This window comes from Idiotropiscis lumnitzeri, chromosome 1 (assembly GCF_059441095.1).
Source record: "Idiotropiscis lumnitzeri isolate Australia: NSW breed Sydney's pygmy pipehorse chromosome 1, RoL_Ilum_1.0, whole genome shotgun sequence".
NCBI lineage: Eukaryota > Metazoa > Chordata > Actinopteri > Syngnathiformes > Syngnathidae > Idiotropiscis > Idiotropiscis lumnitzeri.
This window is the reverse complement of record NC_142391.1, coordinates 38,200,424-38,226,882: the sequence shown is the minus strand read 5'-3', so window position 1 is coordinate 38,226,882 and position 26,459 is coordinate 38,200,424. Positions and strand designations below refer to the sequence as shown.

General features: G+C 41.0%; 1 protein-coding gene across 3 annotated transcripts in view; it reads left to right on the top strand.

Annotated features, from left to right (window-relative positions):
* Positions 1–652: 652 nt before the first annotated feature.
* Positions 653–26,459, top strand: part of LOC148344554 (transmembrane protein 132D) — a 54,336-nt gene continuing 28,529 nt past the window's right edge. The window contains exons 1-6 of one of the 3 annotated variants that reach the window (XM_088299688.1): positions 653–895; positions 4,722–4,933; positions 10,995–11,037; positions 11,783–11,868; positions 11,976–12,066; positions 23,200–23,872. In XM_088299688.1, coding sequence (XP_088155814.1) covers positions 23,800–23,872 — 73 coding nt within the window. In that variant the 5' untranslated portion in view covers positions 653–895; positions 4,722–4,933; positions 10,995–11,037; ... (1 more) ...; positions 11,976–12,066; positions 23,200–23,799. Of the gene's footprint in view, positions 896–4,721; positions 4,934–10,994; positions 11,038–11,782; positions 12,067–23,199; positions 23,873–26,459 lie in introns of all 3 variants that reach the window. The other 2 variants (XM_088299687.1, XM_088299686.1) reach the window with 2 other exon arrangements.

Genomic DNA, 26,459 nt, shown 5'->3' with positions numbered 1-26,459 from the left:
CAGCGGCCGACGATTTCTATAAGTTTGGAGGGTCGAGGCCGGAAGGCTATCCAGATTGCGCCTGAGGTTCTGGGGACTGACTGGCAAAAAAGGGTCAAGTGCCCTGCTCTGTCAATTTGTGATATTTGAATTTGTGACTGCAATTTTAACATGGCCGACACGGTGGTGTCGCCTATGTAGTTTCTGTTTCACAGTCCTTTGTGTGTGTGTGTGTTTTGTTTTCACCTCCACTGAATAATTTACACTGCCCATTAGTATGATGGGGTTTTTTTTTTCCTATATGAGTCCTACAATTGATAAGCAGTCCCCCCGCAGTGATTTGGGAGAAGTTGCATTTTACTGGTGACCCCGAAATCTAATAAGAATAAAATAACTAAATGTTTATGTATAATAATTTACATGGCTGTATTTATGAACAAGCAGACGACTATCGAAAGATAACAAGAGCCGTCGCCTGATTTCCTAACGCAGGTTGATGAAGTCGCAATTTGGCCACAAGATGGCAGCATAGCAGCACTTACCGCAGCTGCTTCCCGCGTGGCTATTTAGACATCCCCTACGTTTCCCCTGATTATTTGTATGACATAACGCGATTACACACGTGTCATATCCGTCCATTCACCTGCACTGTTAGATTGCCATGGTGCCTGCCCTAAAAACTCCTCTTGTGGTCACCGTCATCCCGGAAAGAAGAAAAATCTAATAACACGGCTGACTAACTGCTCAGCCTGCTTGTCATGCTCTTGTGAGCTTGGTTGAAAGAAAGATGCATAAATTACAGCTGAATTCTGGTTGTGGCTGGTCGACTATACCAACCTTTGGAGATGAAAGAAGTTGGACTTTTTGGAAAAAGAATATTTCTCTTAATCCATTGGACCCGATTGCCGTTTGCCAGGTAATTCCTACAACTTGGCCCTATCAGAAAAGTTTAATTTAGTGGAAGGTGGTGTAGACTATTTTTTTAAGAATACTACAGGAGAAGTCCAAGATTTACAGTGTGTAATGCAGTTTCTGCTTAGGCGATGGATTGATTTTATTTTAATTTTTTAGCTTCACACATGCAGAAGACATTCATTGTTGAGCATCTAGAGTCTAGATGCTAGACTGAGCAGAATCTCTCCATACAGAGAGCAAAAAGAGAGCAAGTGCCGTCTATATTTTAGCACATCATGATGTTGTGTATCTACAAGGGCTCGCCATCGGGATTCACTCCATCAGCTTTCATGAGCTTCCTGGAGCATGAGCGAGAAGCTTATCATTTGTCTCCTCATTTCATACCCTGTGGAAGTAAACCGGGATGGAGCTGTCATTGACACACCTCCATTGTGACAGCAGACTTGCACAGTAGAGGGAAGCAAAAAAAAGCATATTGTCGCTAATTCTATTCAAAGCGACATTCAGCCATGATTGTCTCCCCCCGACACACACACACAAAAACGTGCGCTGTTCTATTGCAACTTCTTCAGGGGAAGGTGAGCCACCTGCCTCCAACCTGAAAATGTCTTTGAAACTGAGATAACCCATCCAATATCAGCAGCTAATGAGGCAGAAAGAGAAGCTGTTGCAGACAGACACTATCATCTCTCTGACTCGCATATTTTTGGTGTTCAAGATAAGCTTTGTCAGAGGTCACATTCCATGTGATAGTTCGACCAATTTTCAGTACTATTTATGGCCGTAAATCTGATGGCGAGCTGGTGAATGAGCACCCGTATATATTTTTTTTCTCTTTCTTTTGGCTCACAAGGGAAATCTGTTTGTGCTCCTTAGGAGTTGAACCGCAAAGCACTTCTGCTCCTGGTGAGAAGATTACTCTCATGTTTTATTGAACATTGCCCTTAGCACCTCTCATCCTTGACAGTCTGATTCCTGGATGACCTTAATGTTTAACCAATGGGGTGTTGCAATTCACTTACAGTGACCCCTCCATAAACCTCATCAGCCTCATAGGTCCTTTGGGTGGCCTTAAAAGGCCACTCTGGCAGTGGATTAATATCTTTGCTGCCCGTCTTAACTGTCCTTGCACTTAAGTAACCCGTTCTCTTTGCCCTTTAGTTCACTGTACAAACAAGCCTGACTTTACTTTTATCTCTGCTTCATTCACTGACAACACTTGATCACCCGATGTTTGAGTATCCTTTTTTTTTTTATATATGGTTTTTGTCCCATTTATTTCCATGCCTTTCATCTTGCAGCTCTGTTTTATATTGCATCGCTGCATGAAGTTATCACAAATAACACAACTTGTTGGGGCCTCTTGGGAACTGAATATTTTTCTTTGAGCAAACCTGCTATTGGAAATCTTATTTTAGAAAATGGCTGTATATTGATTTAAAATAAATGATGCATGATTGAGATTAATGGGAGAAATAAGAATTATAATCTGTAGGGCTGCATTGCTTAATTTGAATCTACTGCATCAACGATTTCCCCCCTCCAGACAATTAAACTGGAAATTAATGCGATGATAATGAATAAAATATTATCATTGTGGGAGAAACATTACTTTTTCTTAATTAATAATTTCCTAAGACATGTGATTTTCTCATTTTGGTGTAAAACAGGTTTCAATTAACTCCACTTGTTTTTGGACGCTTTATTTTGGAGTCAAGCTTTATTTTCCTCACAGAAACATCAAACGGTCCTTATTAGGGCCCAAAACACGATGGCTTGAAAATGTATTCACATTCTAGCGAGAAGCTTTTTTTTACTGTTTTAACAAACCGCAAGTGTCTTTTAATACAGTCCCCAAAAATGTCATGGTCCGTTTCCGTCATGTCTTGTTTTATTTACGTTTGCTCAACGGGCGTTGGGGCGTTTCCTTCCAGCGCGTGTCGTGTTGGCTGGAGAGACGTGCCCACCAGTCCCGCACCTGTTACTTGTGGACTCCTTGATTACCGCACTGCTGGAGAGACGCGCCCACCAGTCCCGCACCTGTTACCCGTTGACATCTTGATTAATTCTCTACTTAAACGCCCCGCGCTGACAACTCGGCGTCGGTGCATTGCCCTTTTCTTCGATGTCACTGTTGCTCTTTGTTCCTCGCTCACGCGCATAGCTCATGGTTATTTGTCACTGTCCCTGTATCCTCGTCAAATTTAGTTCGGTCCAGTCACGTTTTGTTCATCCTCATTGTTTTGCACCTTGCCACGTTCGTTTGTTCCTACTACCTTGTTTCTCATATTATTTGGTTAATTAAATTCCCTTAAGTTACCCTTGCCTGGCTTCCCTGCATTTTGGGTCCTCCTCTACCCCCCCCGCCCCCTCCTCCCCGATCGTAACAAAAAAAACACAAAGGTTATATCAGACTTTTCCTGTTTTGCCTACCTTCTGTAAGGGGGAAGAGGTGTGACCCATTGAAAAATCCCTTTGTAAACATGAACGTTTTGACGTTCTCGCCTGAAAATACCTTGATACAGCAGAGATGCTCTCAACACTTAACAGGCATATGACAAAAATCAAACACACATCACATTAGGTGACTCAATTCCCTTCTCAGTTGAAACCATCTGAGTTGATTTATGCATTTTTTTCCCCATTTGTCAAGACATGTAAACATCAATTCAAGTCCCAGTCAAGCGTAAGCACCAATTTTCATGAGAAGTGGCTGCTGTCACCCTGTTAAGAGCCAAGACGCTCTCGTGTGTGTCATGCACAGCCCTGTCCTGCCTCGGTGAATCTGATGTCTCCGTTGTAGTGGTGGGATTACTCTGGGGATTATCAGGATACTGGCAGCCCACATTGATGGGGCACAGATGACAGTTCCCATCATGTTGTTTCCTAATTCAACCCTTGTTATTCCCTGGTCTGAATGTGGCACAAACTGCAGTTTATATACGTACTACAGCAGGCGAAGAAGTCACTCATTTCCCGCTGGAAATTAGTCTAACTCTTATTCACACTCTCTCGTGCCTCTCGTGGCCCACTTTGGTCTGGATTAGGGCACTCTGAAAAAAAAATTTGCTTCAGGCCTCAACTTTATTTTTCTCCACTGGCACTGCTTTTTCTTTGTTTAAAATATACTGTTTCCATTTAATATAGAGAAATGTTTCAATTGCAAAATCAATGTGGATGAATGCATTGAGTTAAACCTAATATTACTCCTACCATATAATTTCCTGAATGAAGGGATTGAGACGTTTGCATCGCAAAACAATACTTTATCACCATTCTAAAAATAATGCTTTTTAAATTGCGATGCAGGTAAACTTTTCTAGATTTTTTTTTCACTGATTCCGAATCTGCTCTAGTTTTTCTCTGCATAGAATTTAATAATAATAATAATAATAATAATAATAATAATAAAGTGGAATATAGACAAATATTTTGCAATATGTATAAATTAAGGGTTAGGAATGGTTATAAATGAAAATGCATTATGAAGTCTGTATTGCGAGAGCGTTTTTTTTATAGGTCAAATTTGAAAGCAAAAAATGGAAATATCTCAAAAAACTGATGTGCTAGAAGAAAAAGTAAAGAATTATTTTTTAAATCAGCGGCAAAAATACATTTAGGGACACATAATGTCATCTCTGATTACAACTGCTGTTGACAAGCGTAATGGCAACTCCTCACACATTGAGAGAGATGTGCCAGAGCGTGAATAATTTGGAAATAAGAAAATCATTTTAAAACAAAACAAATCTGTACCTAATCTCAAAACATCGCACCCTCTTTTGACACTTGACACGCATTCACTCATAAAAATGTTTTCGTTGCAGCACATCTGCCATATTTGTGGAAAGGTCGACCTGGAAGAGAGGACAAGTAGCAGCAGTTACTAGGACAAGTGTGTGGCACAGATGCGCGAGTGCCATAGAAAACTGTTGAAAATTGCTGAAATGGGATGGAATGAATTCCCAGTTGACCACGCAAGCAATATGACATCCCGTTCATTCGTTTGTTTCACCGCTGCCGGTCACTGGATGGGGAGGTGAGTTACATTTACCAGTTTAACAAGCCAAATACAACTGCTGTCTGTTCGCCCCTGACTACTTTGGAGTTGAGGACAGTGATAACACATGAATAAGGTCACGGTGTGCAATGCTCGCACATATAGGTTTCAATGTCTAATAACGGTGCTGTTCGGAAAGCACAAAAAAGATGTATGAGGCGTGAGGAAGAAAACGGTAGACTAAGATAAAAGCTTAAGCAATATACTTTCTTTGCTAATGTCCTTATGAGACTCGTGATTTATTATTACACTGAAAAGATAGTTAGAAATATTTTGTCCTCCAATGGCACCACGAGTAAACAACCCGTCCATGTCATTTGACTGAGGCAGAGCAAATGGGGAAATCAAGGATAACTTCCATGATTGAATGATTTTTTTTTTTTTTTTTTGCATGGTGGAACTGGTATACCTTGTCGAAGAGGATCTTAATCAATGTTATCTGTTTACAAATCAGACCATGACATTGAGAGCAGAACGTGGAGGAAAACGTTTTGGATTCAGTAACTCAAATGTCTTTGTTTATTAGACATTATAGAAAGAAATGTTGTTACATTCTCAGTTGTAAATAGTTTGTTTGCTTCATCTAGAAAATCTCTACGCGTCTAATTTATGATTATTATTGGTTGCGTAGGTGTTTTCAGGTGCGTGGGGGATGTAAGTGTTGCAACTCCCCACCTTTTCAACACCCACACCCAATAGGCTTAAGGCCATGTCAAAAGTTATATTTTGCATCTGCTGCGGGCTGCTAAAAAGGAATGCTGGGCCGCGAATGGCCCACGGGTCGTAGTTAATTGGTAGAAGAAGCTCAGGGGTCACCAACTGCAATCCTCGAGGGCCCCAATTTTGTATGTTTTAGATGTTTCCCTCTTCCAACCAGTAGCGGGCCGTGCATTTTACACCTTGGCCTTCAGTGAAGTCCTACTTAGACCGAATTGAATAATTACTCCTCATAATACCATCATTTATGACACCGCGGCTAGAGAAATAATATACAGACACGCGCTTACACACTACTGAGAGTTGGACCACCCCAGCTCATGAGAGACCTTCTCTTGAAAGGTCCATCTTGAAAATTGCCTCGCAAGTGTATCTGCAGTTAAATCCACACTTTTCCCTCCTTCGGCCATTGTGGGTTAAAAAAAGAAAGAATATATTTTAGATTTTCAAACGGTCGCCAGTTACGAGTGTCCGGTGTGTGGATTCTGCAGAGTGCTGCCCCCTCACGAGCGAGTATCCAATCACAAGCCGTGTTCATCACCTTCAAAGTAAGGCCTTACGGTCATCAATTTGTGATCTGATTGAATATCGCAACTGTCTATCAATTGTAAAAGCCCCATTACTCACACAGAACAGACACCCGCACGATTGTATCTGAAGGTCTCGGACAAATAGTGCATGCGACTGGTTTGAGAAATCTGCCTGACAACACAAACTATCTGAATTCTGATTGGATTAAAAACTCTCACAAAAAATACAACACCAAGATATAATATGACATAAATGTGATGAATATGATCATGATTTCTGGATTATGCTAGGCCAGCAGAGAAGGCCTTGAAGGCCTTGACCGCTCACCACTGCTTCCAACACATTTGGTTCAAATGATCAACTCATCAGCAAGCCTTATCAGAATCCTGATCATTTGAATCAGGTGAATTAGAGGAGGCAATTAAACATCTAAAATATGCAGGATAGGGGCACTCAAGGAACATAACTGATGACCCCTAATGTAGATGTAGTTTAAAGATCTAGCATAATTTGTAAATGACCATAGTTTACCATTTAGTGATTCTTTTGAGAACTGATGTTGTTTGTCTTACAATCTGTTAGGCTATAATGGATGCTCCATTTTCCTGTTATCTAACTAAGATGGCTATGATCGCTTGAGCGATCTGTTATTTGGATTTATGGCAACAACGTGCTCTTTTGACATGGGAAATGAATAGTGTGCTGTCAGTTTACTCAGCTACACATTCACTCAAACTAAACTCACTGTGATGATTAAGCTATATCTAGCGGGTATATCTGGCGGCGCAACCCCAAAACACACCACGTATTTGTCATAGTTCCAGTTTCAGATCCCAGAAACGCTTTTTGACCATCTCTGCACTCTGCCGCGGAGTCTCTTTGGGTCAGGGTTGGTCACTCTCATTCAACATTGTGTTTACTATCATGACATGGCAAAGTTGTGAACATTCAAATTATCTCTCAATTGTCAAACCTGGTCAAATGAAAAGAGCTACATGAATGCATTTGAGTGGAATTGTGTGCCTTCCAGCAGAGAGCTGGAAAAGAGTCAAGCACATAATGTTGTGCTTAACATTTTGTACGATTTCCAACTTCAATCTGATGCAAACACATTAGGCGCGTTTGCAGTACATGGAGCCATGTATTCCGACTAGAAAGGCTCCGACTGACCAAACGGAAGGAAAATCTTCCATATAAACACCTCAATGGTAATAAACAGGCCAAATCCGTCGGGAATTGTATTTGTTAGATTTATAGGGGTGGTATCCTTTATTCATTATGCCAATCCGAACGAGCGTCAACTGTTCAATCGGAATTGACAAGCTGCGTTTTGTCTGTCACATCATTGTTTGTGATATCATCATATGCACACTTGAAAATGGCATAGTGTAGCGTCAACATGTTCCCACGAGGCGCCTTGACCATCAGGCTCTTGGGTGTTTCAAACCGGCTATGTTAGTTCAGTCCTCCGCTTTGCACCCTTAAACCTTTCCCGACTTGCCATTAATGTTTGGGAGCTGCCTGCAGCGGCAGCTATAATAGAAAAACCTCCAGTTCCCTCCCGCCTGTGAAGGACGCAAAAGCCATTTTCTCTGTGGAGATAATAGGGAGAATGCTTCCCGCATATCAAATGTGTCTATCACTGTTGTATCCACGGAAGAACATAGACTAACAGAGAAGAGAAAAAAATAAAGAGCCTTAGCGACGTAAGCAGAGAGCTCATTATTCATTGTAGGCTGAGAAAGTTACACTTTTTGGAGCTTTAGTGGGTGAGCAAGAACAAATAAATCCTTGTGCAGGTAGAGACACAATGGTACATATCTAATTGCCGAGCGCCGATACAGTTTTGTGCAGTCTGGTTGATCTGCAGATTTAGTGGGTGTAGTTTGATCGGGCAAATGCTGTTTTCATCCTTATTATAGACTTATTTGTGTTTTATTTGAGTGGCTGGTGGGGTATGCGGCTATATGGCGCTCCCCACCACCTACTGACCTTCCTTTCCTCTTTGACCAAGTTCTTTCACAATGCAATGCGTGCATAGTTGACATTGCTGTCAGTGATTGAAGCTAAAGCCCAGTGTGAGTGTTTAATATCAACTCAGTGACATTTGAGTCGATGAAACAAATCCAACAGATGTAAATACTTGAGAAGCCACCTCAGAGGTAATGAGGACTCCACTTACAAGGAGAAAAATACATTGCAAACTTTCTGAAATTGTATAATTGAGGCCCAATTAGTTCATGATTGGCTTACGCAGACAAAACCACACCTTAGAAAACTCCAGTCAAATTGTGATTATGCTCCTGATCTCTTTTTCCTTTCTTTCTTTTTTCTTTGACTCCCCTTAGAGAACAACAGAGTCGGTGGCCTCCTCATACTCTCCAGTCCTGCCAAAATGTTTTCATCTTATTATCAATTTAAAAATCCATTCTGAGGCCTTTGTGTAATTTCAGTTCTGAGTATTTTGAACGTATCGCACTGGGTTATGGCATTGTAATGATTTCTTAGTGTGTCCAGTGCTGTCCTTATTTTGTCTACAAATACCATTTATTACTGAACTGATTTTCCAGAGCCAAGAGTTTTCTGCTCTTTGCTCTCAGGCTTTAAATACCAACTTTTCAACAAGTTGTTGAAATTAACCTCAGCAGGTTAAAGGTTTTTTTTTTCTCTCCAGCTGCCGCTCATCCCCTCCAATTCTCTGGTTTTGCAACGGGTGTGGGATGATACTGTATTAAACATAAAAAATGTGTGTAATTCACTGTAAAAGCTATACAACTAATTTACTGTAAATGCTGTATTTATGGTGCAGGTTACACCTGGAGATCATTTGGAATTTCAAACTGATTTATTCCTGGTTATGTCACGTTTGTACGAATGTGCATTGCTATAAAACCAGAAAAAAATCAATATCACATAATGATTTGAAAAGTTTTGACCTAAAGAATTTCTTCATTTTTTTCTGCTAAATGCAGAATCCAAAATGATCATGTTGTAATGTGATAAGTTTTACATTTTAAATCCTGTTCATGGCCAAAGGACTTTTGTGGCTTGAATACGAAAACACTCCATATGGCCTTATCCAGAATCTGAGTTTACGCAAGAATCCGAACACCTCCCTGTCATACATCTCAATCATTGCGGAATTGTTGTAGTACCAGACTCTTCTCTCTCCACAACCTCATATAAATATGCAAATGAGTATAAAAAAGTACCTGCCAGTGGGAATGATCACTCTGCATGATCGCTTATGAGTCACATAAGAAAAAACAGGAACTTCACAAAATGAGAGCTGCAGAGGCTAGGAACCGAAGTCAAGGCCCCAAAAAACAATTTTTGGCTTTCTGTTGTCTCTAGTCAAGAACCCCATGACATCAGTTTGTGATTGTGGGGGCTTGAACTTAAAAAAAAAAAAAAAAAGTCGGCAGACACAAAAACAAAACATATACTTTTCTCAACCGCCAAAGGTGAAAATTCCACCACGCGCCATCGCCTAAAATCACCTCAACGACTCGCCAAAGGGTCGAAAAGCAATAAAAATGTGTATGGCAGCCATGTAGTACATTCCCACAGTCATTTTACTCTTGTACTTCGGAACATGAGAGTGGGAGGTGTGTACGCCATGTGATTGTGCATACTCATCCTTTGTATATGCGCATGACCCCTGAACTGGAAGTATGGTCATTGCTTTTGTTCTACTGAATGTGGAAGCCAAATTTAACACGTCATAAAGGCATAATTTATCACATTTGAATGGCACATTTATCACATGAAAATGTGAATCTCATTAAATTTGATATAAATCACAATGTTAGGCGATATTTTAGTTTTTGTTTTGTTTTTTTTATCTGTTGTGACAGCAATACACTCGATATGAAGACGATCCCTCACGACGACCCCATTCAGTCAACAACAGGTGATCAGTCATTTTTTTTTTCTCCCAAAATAAACTAGGTTAGGGTTAAGCCCCGCACATGACTGAACATAACTGGCGCCATAGAAAATTGACGCATTAGAAAGAAGGAAAAACAGCTCCATCTGTTGTATCGGGCGTGGCAAGCCCCTTGATGCAGAGTCATGCAGATGAAATTGTATGCACAAAAGCTCTCAAAGACGTCTTGCTTGAGAGCGAGCTTTAACAACTTTTACAAATGCATATGCAACAATGAAAGCTGGTTAAACGAGTCCCTGTACCTGAACGTATTAACCATTATGTGTTCATGACAAAAGCCTTGTCAAGTCACAACTAAATTACGTATAGACCATGCGGCAATAAAAATCTAATGATTTTACTTCAAATTAGCACATTTACTGGAATAAAAACGCAGCCAGAACCAGGGGGGTGTCAATCAATTAGCAATATTTAAATTCAGTTTCAGCAAGCATGTGACATTGAAAGGTTCTGTATTTCACCAAACTGCCTTTGAGTGTTCTTTCTGGAGAATGACAATGAGAACATTAGAGAGCTAGCTGTGTGTGGCAAAATGCACCGAAGCAGATGCTACATCCATGTCTCAAGCAGAGGAATGATGCACGTTGAAAAAACACATTGCCTTCCATGTGGCACTCACATCTATCACCAGTTTATGGCTGCTCTTCCAACACAAACGCATCTCCCCTGTGACATCCATCTGTGTCAACACACCAACTTGCATATATCCGGAGGCTGCATGTCTACTTTGCTGTCTTGTGTTGATAACGTCGTCTGCTTTTTCCATGTTTTCTCTGCAAGCCAACGTGAATGTGTCTCACAAGAAGGAAGGTCACAAAATATATTTTTTTCCCTCCTCCACAGTGTTACATAATGAAAAATGATGGAGGAATGCGTGACACTCCTGGTAAGTGATTCGCCTCATGTGCTACATCAGGTGACACAAACAGCTTAAGCTTCAGCACTTTCATAAATTATTGACTTGACAGATTATTCCATAACTAAGATCTTTCTTACTTACAAGCGCAATTAAAATGTTTGCAGAATGTCATGTGAACAACACAATTTGAAGATATTTTGACATTGTGACACGGGATCGCTCACTATATATGGGCTTGCACAGTGCAAAATATGACTTTTCTCATCTCGAATAGGCAGACTCACTTTTTAATTTGGGGCAGTTTCAAGTCATCGATTGCAATGTACAGATGAAAATAAGAAACGATTGATGCAATTGGATGATTTTCTGCTACTATGACCTCGAATATGAAACAACTGGATTTCCCATATCTTCAGGCTTTTCCATCACTGTGAATGGTGTTGTTGCGTGCATATAGATGAATATGTACCTGTGAGACTTTGAGTTGTCGGCAAAATCAATTTCAAAGTTTATTTTTAGTGTCATCATTTGATCAAGTCCGTGGAGGACTGAGAGGTTTTGTTCTCATTTATGTTCGATACTGACTAAACTTAAATGTGGTAATGACCTTCAGGCTCATCATAATTCAATCATTAATTTGTATAGTGAGTTAGATAGTGGAGTCACCCCCACTCTCTGCCATTGACGATAGAAAGTTAAAAGGAAGACAAATATGGAGTTTTTCACATCTTTGTAACTCCTCTTTTTTTTCCCTTTCTACATTGTTTTGCAGGTTGCGTTTAACTCGATGAGCGTGCCAAGATCTTCAACAAAAAGCTCATCTAAACATGCCTTTACGGCCATCGGAAACTTGCAGTGGTGCAAAAGAACTTGTTGAAATGAATACACAACCTGTGTCAGTTCACTGCGTGAGCTTCTATTACAGGATTTGATTTCATCTAATATTTTTTTCATTTATCTTTCAGATAGTTAACTTGGAACTTCACCTTCTTTGTGTATATTTGCCATGCAATTGGCTGGCATCCAGTCGAAGTTGTACCCCTCCTGTGACCCAAAGTAAGACAGGATGGCCTCCAGCTCACCCCTACTGAGAATAAGTGGTTTGGAAAATACATTGATAGAAAGATGTGTGTGTGTGTCACCATGTGGAGGTGAGAGGTAAATTAACAGCAGTGCTACATCACACTGGGCAACCTGAGCACATAAAGGCTGCTGCTGCAGCTTATCAAAGTGCTGCAGTGGGAGGGAGGAGCTCAAATAGGCACACAGCAAAGCTTGTGGCAATTGTTGTGACTCTCATTATTGACCGTTCATCTTTTTTCTGTGCTGCTTAGCCTGATTATGTGGAGCAAAAGCTGGATTTGGGGCTGGGTACACCCAGGACTGGTTGCCATTCACACTCATATTCACATCTGGGGCCTTATTTTTGTAGACATATGGTCATGCACTTGGCTTAAAAATGGGGGCGGTCATTTTCGGCCCAGGGCAAGTCTAGTTTACAGAGTTTTCTTTGCGTTAGACTTGCACTGAATGCGGAAATAAGACCCAACAAGTATTGCATGTTTTTAGAATATGGGAGGAAGCTGGAACACCGGGAAAAAACCCAGCCAAGCAAAGCAAGAACATGCAAACGAAACACAAGCCTGGAACGTCAAGATTCGAACCTGCAAGAAATGTGTTGCGGATATGTTGTCAGAATGACTTTTTGTCAAGCTCAAGCAGATGGGAGAGAAAGTGTGAACCTCTGACTGAGACATACTGTAAATACACAATTTTCTCGGATGAGCAAACCCACATTAAAATTAATAAAGAAATGAATAATGTTATTGATGTACTTATAAATATGGCCTTATGCTACCTATACAAAAATGCTGCCCGCAGGAGCAGTGGTGGAAGGCCACAAATGAGATTCAAACGCAGAAGCACAAAACTACGATAGTACCATGCTGTCATTTAGCAATGAAGTCACACTTAGAATTTGTTTGAATGAAAGGAGACAATGATCCTTGAATGTAAACTTAAAACATATATTCCTTGAACTTGGATTTTTCTTCCTAACCTCCACGACATACGTGTGTTATATTCTACAGTAGTATTTGCATCCCATTTAGGTTGCACCCATATATGAGGCTACTAAGATAGTTGATGAAATAAGATAAATTAGATCCTTACATTTCTGACTGCAAAAATACCTGAAGTCACCATTGACTTTATTGATTTATGAGCTCCTCTTAGCCATCAGGGGGCACTAAAACCCACCTGATGCTCTCAATCAGAGGACAGTGGTATTCTCAAAAATAATATTAATTAAAGCAGGTTTACTGCCTAAATACCAGGTATATTTGGACTGGGTTGCATGTAAGAAACATACATTGATAATAATAATAATAATAATAATAATAATAATAATAATAATAATAATACTTCAGGAATAGTAACATTAGTTTAATTCGGAATCTCAAAACGGAAGTTGTAATGTTGAAAGAATGATGCAAAATGTATCAAATAAACTGGTGCCAGCTGTGGGGGACTGGGAAACAGTATTTTGCTTTGACTTAAAGTGATGATAATAACTTTACTTTGTAGATTTCAATCTATAAGCACTAGCTCGACTTACTTATTTTCCCCAAGTCCACTTCTCCACCCGCACTCATCCAAAAATGACGCGTCAAAAGTGGCCACAGTCGGCTGGAGAGTCGACCTCTGGTCCACCCATCCATCCATTTTCTTACTAGGGTTTTGTGAAGGCGTGCTGAATTTTTCCCAATTTAGAACCTTTCCACTACTGGCAAATAAGTGGCTGTCCTGAATACACCCCCAATGAGGTTATCTCCTGCTCCAACCAAGAACTGAGTGTCTCACCTGCTAGTGCGTCACCTTTTCACCGGGAACCCAGCAACCTGTCAACGTGAGGATTAAAATGCAGCATGACCTCTTCAGCAGTCTCTTCAACACACATGTCATTGACACTTTCAATATGTTCAAGTCAATTGGGTGAAACCATTTCAACTCCACAGGTGTAAAGCATAAGCATGAATTACAATGCTCCAGCACAAAACCATCACCCGAAACTAAACACTAATAAAATATCAAGTCTATATTCCAAACCAAAACCATCAAAACAATAAACCAAACACTAGAATTTACTACAAGCCCCAATAACCACCCCCAAAATTCCTCCATTTGGTCCAGTCCCATAACTTCCCAGCAGTGTCTGGTCTCCAGGGATTCTTTTGGCCACCCTGAACATAGGAGAACACAAGTAAAACATGCGCTCACACCGCACTCTCACCAAAACCACAAATATTGCCTGCATGCACCCCAAAGAACAACCAATTTAAACGTAGCACCACAATTGAACGATGCCCAATTATTAAGTTGACTCAAGTTGGCTGGCCACGTTGGTACCAGGTTTTAATAAATTATCTCATGCCATTTTTCTTCTGTGCGTGCAGTGATGCGCTATGCATTAAGTGATGTGTGAATGTTAAAATGCTGAGTGTAAAGTGCAGAGCGGACGTGACGAACAAAGTTACACACCTCTTCCTGTTCCAGCAGCGCGCGACCTGTGGCCCCAACTTGCCCTTTTTCTGGCGGCACAACCTGACCCTGTTTTGGTAGCACAAATTCTGTGGCCGACCTTCCTTCAAGTGTGGCCTTCTGAATGGCTATTTAGAGTCGGGCCGCTGCCGGAATCTCTTCTACCCCCCCTGTTAAGAATTCTTCGAGTCGTTTAATATGTGACGTTTCAATGTCTTATTCTGAAAGGCGTGTCTTTTATTTTGAAGGGTCGCTTCGTATTTCCGTTTCCTGTTTAGCGTTTTCGTTCGTCATTCGGCTCAGAGCAGTGCAGTAGTCAATGACGATGTGAGTAATTGTTCTAATTCATTCTGATTAAAATTGAGAGCATACTCTTCTTGCTTTCTTCGGTAAAATAATGCGTGTGTTTATATTGTTTATACACTCGTTTTATTCTCATGTTTGCATTCGTTAGTCAACAGTGTTTAGCTAACTTGTGCAATAGGTAGCCATGGCAACTTGCTAGTACAGGTAATATAGACTGGAAAAGACATTTAAATGTCTATATATGTCAGTTTACTTGTGTTGAGAGTGTTGCTGACTGTTAGATAGTAGAAACACTTAGTTGCTTATTCCAATTGTATTTTGATGGGGTTTCTTTCTCTCATTGTTTCAGATACTTTATATATATATATAATTGTGCATAGTCATGTATGCACATCTGCACAGTGAAGCTGAATAAAGGGCCGAGTTCTACTGAAGACTCTGTGCTCTCTTACCGGAGCCCCTGTAGTGGTCAATAATCCAAATAACCAGTTCAGAGGTCGAATCCTCAACAAAGGTCCTTCGAGCCGGATGAATTGACTCCTACAAGACATGTCTTCAGCGGAGGACTCGCCATCTCACCCTCGTCCTGACGTGCAACAGCGACATGAGAGACAACTGCATACACCTAAGCATCTCGAGGACTACATCCTTTCTTACCATCCACAAAGGTCTGCACTTTCCTCCCAACCCAACGAGAGGGTTCAAGAGGAGCAGAGAGGAGCAGCGACCGCAGCAGATGGTGGAAAAGCAGATGTGAGTGTTTACTCTGCCCACAGTAGAGCTACACCTAGTCCCAGTTCAGGTGACCCACTAAGCACCACAGCACTAAGACAACTTGTTGAATCCATGTCCAGGAGTGAGAGGGAGGATAGGATGGAAATTACACAACTCACTAACAAACTCGTACAGTATGAAGCAAAACAACGTCGTCGCCAGGAGCTGTTGGAACACATTAATGCGTTCCTCACGCGAGAAGAGGAAGATGATGACCACAACATGACAAAGACTAGGGCACAGCCGCCACACACCCAGTCATCGCTTCAGCTCCCTTCACATGTCCACCCTCCACCACCAGTGCTTGGCATGACAGCTCAGGCGGAGAGAGACACATCAGTAAGCATTACTTCCAAGTTGGGGGGAGTGGATAAGCACAAAGGTGAGGCTACTGCAGCAGGATGTAACTTGGAAAATTCTGCGTTTCGAACAATACAGCCAGTTTCTCTAGCAACTCCCACCTCTCCTTGTTCAGCCATTTCATCTGGTATGGTGTCACCAAACGTGGTCCAGCAACGCCATAGTTTGTCCCCATACATCAGTCCCTGCAGCAGTCTCAGCCAATGGCTTCTTATCCTAGCTATTCAGCACGATTGAGCTATCCTCCACCGCAGGTTTCCTCGTTTTACAATCCATATCACTATGTGCCCAGCCACAACAACCAACGAGTCAGATTATGACTCCACGAGACTTTGATTTGCAAACACGGTCAATATATGGCGTGCCGAAACCCAAAATTCCCCATTTCACTATAGATAGTGAGAGGGAGTTTGCCAACCTCAAGTTAGCCTTGGATAATCTGCTTGAGCCCTATCCCGAACTCACGGAAAAGTACAAATACCATGTTCTATTGGAGCATCTTGAACTCCCGGAAGCACAAATGATTGGTCAGTCGTGCCGTCATGATCTATTTCCATACTCCGCAACCATGCAAGCCCTACAGCTACAGTATGGCCAGCCTCACCAACTGGCGCAAAGTGAAATAGCTGCCATCCTGACTATGTCAGATGTGAAATCTGGTGACGCACGAACTTTTCAAAGCTTCGCCGTCAGAGTCCACCTCTTAGCAGCTATGGAACCCCAACTGAAGGAGCAGTTAGCAGACTACCAAATCCAGTTCAAGCTCAATCCACCAAATGCCCCTCACTTTGGAGGCGTATGGGAGAGAGAGGTGCGTTCAATCAAGGCTGGTCTTCGAGTTGCAGTGGGGTCTCAATCTGTCTCAGAGGATGTTTTCTGCACAATTTTGGTGGAAGTGGAAGGGATCTTAAACTCCAAGCCCCTGGGCTATGTATCAGCCGATGTAGCGGACCCTGACCCCGTTACGCCAAATCTTCTTCTCATGGGGCGGCTAGACGCTACACTCCCTCAAGCTGTCTATGCTCCAGCAAGTATCGGCCGACGAAGATGGCGCCATTGTCAAACATCGGTGGATCATTTTTGGCGTCAATTCACAAGGAACTATCTGCCAAATCTACAGACACGGCACAAGTGGAGGAAGTCAAATGAAAACTTGACAGTGAACTCAGTTGTTCTGATTGTTGATCCAACGAGAGGTCAGTGGCCTGTTGGCAAAGTGATCAAGACAATCACCAGTCAGGATGGACATGTAAGAACGGCCGATGTTCTCGTCAACAGCAAGACTTATACGAGACCAGTTTCACGTCTGATCAACCTTCCTGTCCTCCAGCCCGACGATGACACCACGAAAGACTCTTGAAGAATTATCTGGGGGTTTTCACATTTACTAGGCAAATGTGGGGGCGGCTGTTAAGAATTCTTCGAGTCGTTTAATATGTGACGTTTCATTGTCTTATTCTGAAAGGCGTGTCTTTTATTTTGAAGGGCCGCTTTGTATTTCCGTTTCCTGTTTAGCGTTTTCGTTCGTCATTCAGCTCAGAGCGGTGCAGTAGTCGATGACGATGTGAGTAAATGTTCTAATTCATTCTGATTAATATTGATAGCATACCACATCTTGCTTTCTTCTGTAAAATAATGCGTGTGTTTATATTGTTTATACACTCGTTTTATTCTCATGTTTGCATTCGTTAGTCAACAGTGTTTAGCTAACTTATGCAATAGGTAGCCGTTGGCAACTTGCTAGTACAGGTAATATAGACTGGAAAAGACATTTAAATGTCTATACAGTAATACCCCGCTACTTCGCGGTTCACCTTTCGCGGCTTCAGTGCTTCGCGGGTCTAAAAAATATTCGGGGGCATTGTAGTTTCGCCGAGCGGCACGAGGGGGCGCTGCAGCGGTTAGACGGCCGGCGTGCGCCGAAGAGGAGAGTGGACGAAGAAGAGAGTGGACGAAGAAGAGCACGTTCCCCCGGACACGATTTGGGGCGACGTTTCGCGCGGTTCGGACCGTACCAGAGCTCCGGAGGAGGCCGGCGTGCGTGGCAGTTAAGCCGAAGAGGAACAACTTCCGCCCGGGCACTAGCGGGGCGACATTTCGCTCCGTGCAAGAGCTCCGGAGGAGACCGGCCGGCGTGCGTGGCAGTTAAGCCGAAGAGGAACAACTTCCGCCCGGGCACTCGCGCGGCAACATTTCGTTTCGTGCGAGAGCTCCGGAGGAGACCGGCCGGCGTGCGTGGCAGTTAAGCCGAAGAGGAACAACTTCCGCCCGGGCACTCGCGCGGCGACATTTCGTTTGGTGCGAGAGCTCCGGAGGAGACCGGCCGGCGTGCGTGGTAGTTAAGCCGAAGAGGAACACCTTCCGCCCGGGCATGAGGGGAGCGCGAGGCTGTCAGTTATGAATGAATAAATAAATAAATGAAAAATGCCACCTTTCATTTCACAGGGCACACCGGACGGCGTACCAGCAGGTAAAAGTCGAAGTAAATAAATAAGTACAAAAAGAGGTAATTGCATAAATACAAAAATAATGGCTGGGGAATAAAAAAATAGTAAGTTTTAATAATATTTTTTTTTTTGTTATAACATGAATTTCACTCTCTCTCTCTCTCTACCCGTATATATATATATATATATATATATATTTTTTTTTTTTTTAAGCATTTTTGAAGGTGCGCCACTACTTCGCACCTATATATATATATATATATATATATATAGGTGCGAAGTATATATAAGTATTATTTTTTTTTTTTTTTGAAGGTGCGCCGCTACTTCGCGGATTTTCAATTTTCGCGGGTGGTCTCTGTCCCCATTAACCGCGATAACCGGGGTATTACTGTATATGACAGTTTACTTGTGATGAGAGTGTTGCTGACTGTTAGATAGTAGAAACACTTAGTTGCTTATTCCAATTGTATTTTGATGGGGTTTCTTTCTCTCATTGTTTCAGATACTTTATATATATATATATATATATAATTGTGCGTAGACATGCATGCACATCTGCACAGTGAAGCTGAATAAAGTGCTGAGTTCTACTGAAGACTGTGCTCTCTTACCAGAGCCCCTGTAGTGGTCAATAATCCAAATAACCAGTTGAGAGGTCGAATCCTCAACACCCCCCTCAGCCCTCCATCCAAATGGCCCTAAGATACGTTCCTGGGTCTCGAGCTCGCTTAACCTTGACCTGTCACTCCCCTAGGAATTCTAGCGGTAGGGTACCGGATGGTGCCCCTTTGAGTGTGGTGTATGGTTGTTACTTACGAGTTGCGACTGTATGTTGTCAGTTGCTGTGGTCCTTTATTGTGACACAAAGGTTTGGGCATGGCCTGGTGTCTTTCAGTAATTAAGCTTGGGTGGCTCAGAGACATATTGTCAGAACGTCAAGCTTTCCTCCATATCAGACTGTCAAGCTTTTTTCTATGCCACCTGCACCCACAGGCCTGGTCTCCGTTGTTACTTTGTATTTTTGTGCACCTGGAAATTAAGACTCTCTGCTTGGCCACGTCCGTGTCTTGTCTGAAGGCTCAGTCTCACTTCTGCTTCTCACGTGACACGTCATGTCTGGCTGATAAGAATCTGATTTCGTCCTGCAAACCTTGTCTTCCGAACACTATTTGCTGTATCGGCAGCTGCAGTGGTGTTTGCCGCGGGGCCTAGCAGTCAGCCTGCCGGTCCACAACACCTAACAAAACTTACGCATTGCTCCATTTCTGAAAACGGTGACCTCTTGCCACCAAAATCCACATCTTGTATATGGAATATCTAAAATAATATCATTAGTAAGAAACAAATTAAACACCGCCTGATCACTTTAGAGACAAGGTGAATTGCTTTATTGAATTCTGGATCCACTAACTTATTTTCCATGTTTTCATGCTGCCGTAGTTCTAAAAGATACTAAAAAAAATATTTGCACAAAGACTGGATGAGTTTATTGACAAGCAGAACTAAATGTTGGTCGTTGTGGTTTTTGATCATCTAGATCAGGGACCTCGAACTCCGGTCTTCGAGGGGGAGATTTGCAGCAGCTGTTTTTGATGGCCAAGAGTGACTTAGTAATAATAAAATGTAGTTGCAATGCAAATAAATGACTTTTAACAAAACAAAGTACATAATATTTAGTAATTGTCACATCTAACAAAGGTATGTTTGAAGATTTAAAATGTGGATACCGTAAGCGTTTTTTAAATAAAGTTTCTTGGTGTTTTAAATTGTGTCCAAACTGTGCTCGAAACATCAAGTCAAATATTTTTTCTCCCGAGTGTCGAGAGGTATTGGAATATTGCATAAAAAACATGTATAAAATATGTATGTCCAAAATGTATGTACACATCAGAAGTCACTAAAAAATGTGATACTATACACTTATTAATCCAAATCTGTCGTATTGTGTTTAAGTATGGGGGAACATGTTTAAAAGCAAATTACAAAACAGTTGTACTTTACAGAAAAGAGTAATAAGGATGATTCGTGAGGCTGAGTATATTTCTCATATGAATCCATTATTTTTCGAATCAGGCATTGAAAAATGCTGGGACCTAGTTAAATTTAAAACAAATTAAATTTTTCTGTGTGTGTGCATTTAAGATTTGAGTGAGCTCACGGAGAGTTACATTTTAATCTTTTAATTTTCTAAAATGTATGGATTTATTTCATATGTTATTTTGATCAGCGTAAATGGTTATTTTTCTTTGTGTGCCCTGCGATTAGCTGGCAGGTTGTACCCCGCCTACTGCCGAAGACAGCTGGGATAGGCATCAGCACGCCTCGCGACCCTTGTGAGGATAAGCAGCTCAGATAATGGGTGGATGGATGGATGGATTATGGATTTTGAAGTTGTTATAATGTAAAGGGGGGGCCGAACTCAATAAGCTTGCCTCCTTCTGCCCCTCCTCAAACTTGCATTTTATCACATTGTACCTTTTTCTTTGTCTTTACGACTCAGGTGTCCTGTTTCTAGTTGTGTGCTTGTTTGAGATAAATACAAATCAAATCAAATATTCTTGTCTACTTTAAAACTGCCCTACGCGAAAATATAAAAACAATCAACACTATATTTTTGATTTTGTTAATGTCTTAATAGTTTTCCCTCATAGAAACTCACATTTAAAGTCAATAAAATGAGAAAGGTACGGCTGCAGCCGAAGCGTTACTGTTAGGACACAAGAACTGGGCGTTCCTGTCAGCGCTTAGTCGACCAATGAGAAGGATCCAGTTATAACCGTGGTGTTTCCAATACGACCGTGTCGCGCAAGTGGGCCTTGGTGATACGGTCGACCTATTTTATGGCGTAAGATTTAAGCCACAACAACGTAAGCATAACGTCAAATATCGCGTACGAAAGCATGTTTTGTGCGTACAATGTGTTTCGCATATAAAAGACCCTCCAAGTGTACGCACAAAATAGGTAACTTCTTGGCTTTAAGAAACACGAAAAGAGATCAAGAAAAATGTGGTTGTCAATAACAGTTACATTTTTAGACCAAGCAGATAGAAGCAATTATTGAATCACTCAATTCTGAGGTAAAAAGAAATCATGTGGAGTCAACCTGGAAATGTCTATTCCCAAAACGCTATCCGCTCGGAAGGTTATTAAAGGCAGAATACATCAAAGCACCGAGACAGAAAACTTAAATGCAATACGTCTTGAAAACAGAATACGCACAGCAAAATAAATGAGGAACATATGGGAGGAAGCTAGAGTTACCATCTGTGCCACCTAAAGGAAATCGGATTTACATACAGAAAAACTAAACAAAATCCATCATTAACACCGAAAGAGCAAAAAGCAAGGTTAGACTGGGCAAGAGAAAAGCAATTGTGGACTGTGGCTGACTCGATGAAAGTCATATTCAGTGATGAATGGCAAAACTGCATTGGGCAAGGTGATGATGCTGGAACTCTTGTTTGGTGCTGTTCCAATGAGATTTATGAAGACCACTGCCGCAAGAAAACATGCAAGGTGTGGTGTTTTGTCAAAGTGTTCTTTTCTTGTTTTGTTTTTTTATCATTACATATTTTTCTCATAGTTCTTTTAATCGAGCAATTTGTAAAATGTTTAGCGGGACCAAATAGTCTTTTAATAGTACTTGATAATAACATTACATCTTTTTTGATAAAAATTATTTTAATCGACTATTGTTCAAAAACACAAAATTCTGTTGACCAGTGAGTACTTTGTATATTTCACTGAAATACAGCACGTGCTGCTCCTCAAGAAGGCTGTGTGGTGTCCACATGTAGCTAACGCTCAGATTTGATGCAAAGAATATTGTGGCAAACTGTAGATGTTCTAACTTGTTTTTTGCAAGGAATATAGGCGTGTGAGTAGCCTATAATTAATCTTTCTGTATGTTTCTATGCTATTTCACTTTGAATGAGTTGTACGTCAAAGATAATATTTTATTTACAGCACATTTTTCATCAAACAATTAAACTCAAAGTCTGTGTACTGTTTTTCACATTGTTACCATTAAGCTAGCTGCTGGCAAACATCTGATGAAGCTATGTTTTTGCTAAAATATACTACGTGTAATTGTTTTCATCTTGTGTTTTGTTGTAAACTTCCAAATAGGATTATAGAGCAAGCAGATGTGTTAAGTCTTTTTGACGAATATTTTTGCTATCTGCCAAATTGCAGAGTAGGGTCGTATGCCTAAACTGTATGATAGCATAATGTTAAAGTGGTATCTGCTGTTCTACACAGTAAATTTCATAGAGTACATTTTCTAGATTGTACTCTCAAATTGTATGCTCTTTTAGCTGGACCAAATAATAGTTAAATGTACTCTACAAAAATTAGAGCATATTGATGAGCATGAGTTAATGTATCGGTACCCATACCAATACTGACATCTGTATGACATTTTCTGAAAAGTTACACTATAGGCTATAGCGAATGCTTTGGTCGGTACTGGAGGAGTTATTCTAACTAACAAGTTCCCACTTATTTTAGTGAGCATAGTCGTACTACGCATACAGCAGTATTATCTCATCAGATTTTTACAGGGTCAAGAAGAAACTGATAATGTATTGCATTATAAAGACGGAGGAATAAATACTCGAGCATGAAAGAACTTTACTAATAAGCATCAAAGGAACACCATTTAAGCAACAATGATGCAATACTGTAGTAACAAGCAGAATATCTTTTCGAGCGCACCAGCGTAAACAATTTCTAATCAGTTTCTCTTTTTTGAATCAGTGGGGGAGCGACACTGAAGCGGCTGAGTGGAGCTCGATCATTAACGTGTGATCTCCCTTGAGAAGACAAGAACCACGTCACGTTTGGATCGCCAGTCAAGACACGCAGGGTTAATCCTACCAGCTGCGCAGTGGCCGTAGTTTCCCGGGCGGATGAACAGTGACAGATGATGACATTAGCGCCCTGGGTTTTGAGCTCAAGACAATCGCTGATCTGCCAGCAGCTCCGCATGAGTCGCGACCAATCGGGAGCACCTGAGGAGAAAGAAACGTGGCTTGGAGATTTAACATCGATGTCGGGCATTTCTTGTTCATCTCGTTTTAATTCCAAGGATTTAGTCAGTGTTTATCTGACACTTCAAGGAGCGCCATTTGCGAGTCTCGCTCCGCGCAACTTTTACGCACAGCGGAGCCACGGAAGAGCAGATCTCGACGTAATTCATCGTCACCTGAGCAACGCAGGATCACAACAGGTGTGATGGCAATCAGTGCACGGCATGTCGATATGGATGAACACGCAAGCAACACAATTGACTGAAGCGGGAGCGAACGAACGAGGCTTGAAAGTTGTGTCGAAGAAAGAGCCGCGCCGGGTGCCAAAATGAGCTGGAACCACCTTCGCTGGAGGATTTTACATCTGATATTTGCCACATTTACAACAGTTTTCGCTCAAGGTAAGCCTGCTTTGTCCAAACCTGATCAAATAATAACCAGTACAGTTTACACTATTCATCAAGTCTCCTAAACTATAGTTTGCAGACTTGGTTTCGAAAATAGACCAAATAATAGCAACCGCATGAATGAACTGTTTATTTTGTGCACGTTGAGCGGGAGGTTGCTGCCATGTAAGCCGAAAATCAGCTTTCTCTACAAGTCTAAATAATAGATAAATGTCCTCATTTGTGACACAAACTTACATCTCTCGCTGCAGTGATACATCATTTCAGCGACCTTACACATGTCACACTACGTCAAAAGCGATAATGGCACATACAAGATTTAGCATGGAATAAGTAAAAAGAGTGCAATATTTAATGTATTGCAACTTAAACCATGCTTAATGTATAATGCAGCATTTCGCTATGGGAAGTAGACTTTCCAGTGTCTGTTACGTCTTAACATGTACACGCACACACACACGCACTCACACACGCATGACCACTTTCATGAGTGGTGGAAGGCAAATCTCAATAGTCAAAAGCTAATGCAAAAATATCAGTTACCAGTGCAATCTGGGTTAATTCATATGGATATAATGCCAGAAAATAACGTCCTAAAAAATTACATATTTTTCCTCTAAATCAGCTTTAACAATCTTATTGGGCACGACAATCTCGACCAATCACTGTGCAAAGCTTAAGCCCCGCTCAACCTCCCTCCCCCTTGCTGTTTATCTTCTCCAGCTTCTCACTTCGCAGCCTCCAAGGGAGCATGCTGTTGTGAGCACCGTGTGTGATTTTGATAAAGCACTAAAGCTAACGCACGTAAAAAGAGTTTAGAAGGCTGTCAAATGACGTTTGATGATTGATGAGGATTTGCTTGTAACCTACTGCAGTCATTTTCTCAACTGCAAAGTCTTTCTGTAATATTTTTATTTTGGGCGCATCAAGACAGTCGGGGCATGATTCATAATTTATGGCAACGGCAAATCAGATAAAATTGAGTATCTTCAAGTCTGGGCAATATTTTTAATAGGCCTGCTTATTATGTCAATATCTCATATAAACTACCATAAACACCCCCCAGTCACATTAGATACACAAACTAGAGAGATTTTCTGATAATTATGATCACTTTTGATGTAGACTATTGATTATTAGAATATATAAACATATCATTATCCTATTATAGTTTATATGGTGGATTTAATTTGCTGTTTTATAGAACAGTAATCCATTATACTGAGAGCTGTTTGCAATATTTTCCCCAATTAATGTTGTTAAGTAGGCAGCCTTGATTAAAAGAAACAACTCTCAGTATCTAAGTTACAACTGCAAACAATGCCAATATCATTTGGCAACGTCAATGAAAAGCTGTCATCATTTGTGATACAGCTGCATTTATGCTGCCTGAAGGTCTGTGTATTGTACCTTGTGTACATTAGTAAGTAATACACATTCAGACAATACAGATGTCTCCCAAATTGAAACAGCATTTGATTAATCACATAATTGTTCTGTTCTGTAGAAACTTGAACTGTATAGCATATTTGCTTACTATTTGCATGTCCACAAAATGACTGATAGACAACATGAAAAACACACTTGTATCCCTTTGCTCTATTACCATTGAAACCAGAAATTTCCTTTTGTCTTCAATTATGCTATTGGGAGTCAATTGGCGAGTGCCAGCTGTTTGCTACATATGGTAAAAGTCATTATAACTCATTAGAATTCCCAATGCTGATTCAAGGTTGTAGATTCGAACAGGCTAATGGAATTATGGCAATGTGAAAATCGCTTAATGAAAAGAAGAAGAAGAGCTGTAAAAAAATTAAACCAAGATGATTTTAACATATTTTCCCCTCCAAGGCAAATTATACCCCATTGGAAAAGTAATTTCTACTGTTAATGTGAAACGTTATTTACAAATGCACTTGAGAATATATCGTTGAATAAACTTTCAACCTTTGCCGGAATGCATGATTACTTCTCATTTCCATTTTAATTGAAGAGATTTAAACTCCTATGGGAGGAAAGTTGTTATGGGACAAACAAGCACAAGATACAATACCAAACTGAAGCTCAGTGTCTTCTCCAGTTCGAATTTATCTGATTTATGCATGTGCATTTTCATTTGTGATCAGTACAAGTCGAACGCAGGTCTAAAGTATCAGCTTGTATTCTTCACCCCTGAGGGAGGTTATGTTGTGCAAAACGGGCGAGGTGGCTATCAGATGCTGTTGTAACTTCTGCATGGCATCACTGATGCTTTCTGACTGGGCCAAGAAAAAGAGGAGTTTTCTAGTCTTGTGAATATGACAGATATGAAAGATTGGAGCAGCTGGGGCAACATATTTGCTTTCAGGTTTGTCAGCTGAAAGCAGCACTCGCATGGTGATAAGTGAAGAGGTTTGCTCAACTCCAAATTTTCAACTGAGTGGCAATGAGGAATTGCACTTTTTAATATTACCTAGAATATGATAAATACATCTTTGGAGGGACTTTGGAAACGGTCATAAGATTAATATTGTGATTTGCGTGCATTTAAAAATAGGCAAAGTCCTGAGAAGGGCATGTAGAGGCTGTAAAGGGAAGAGGT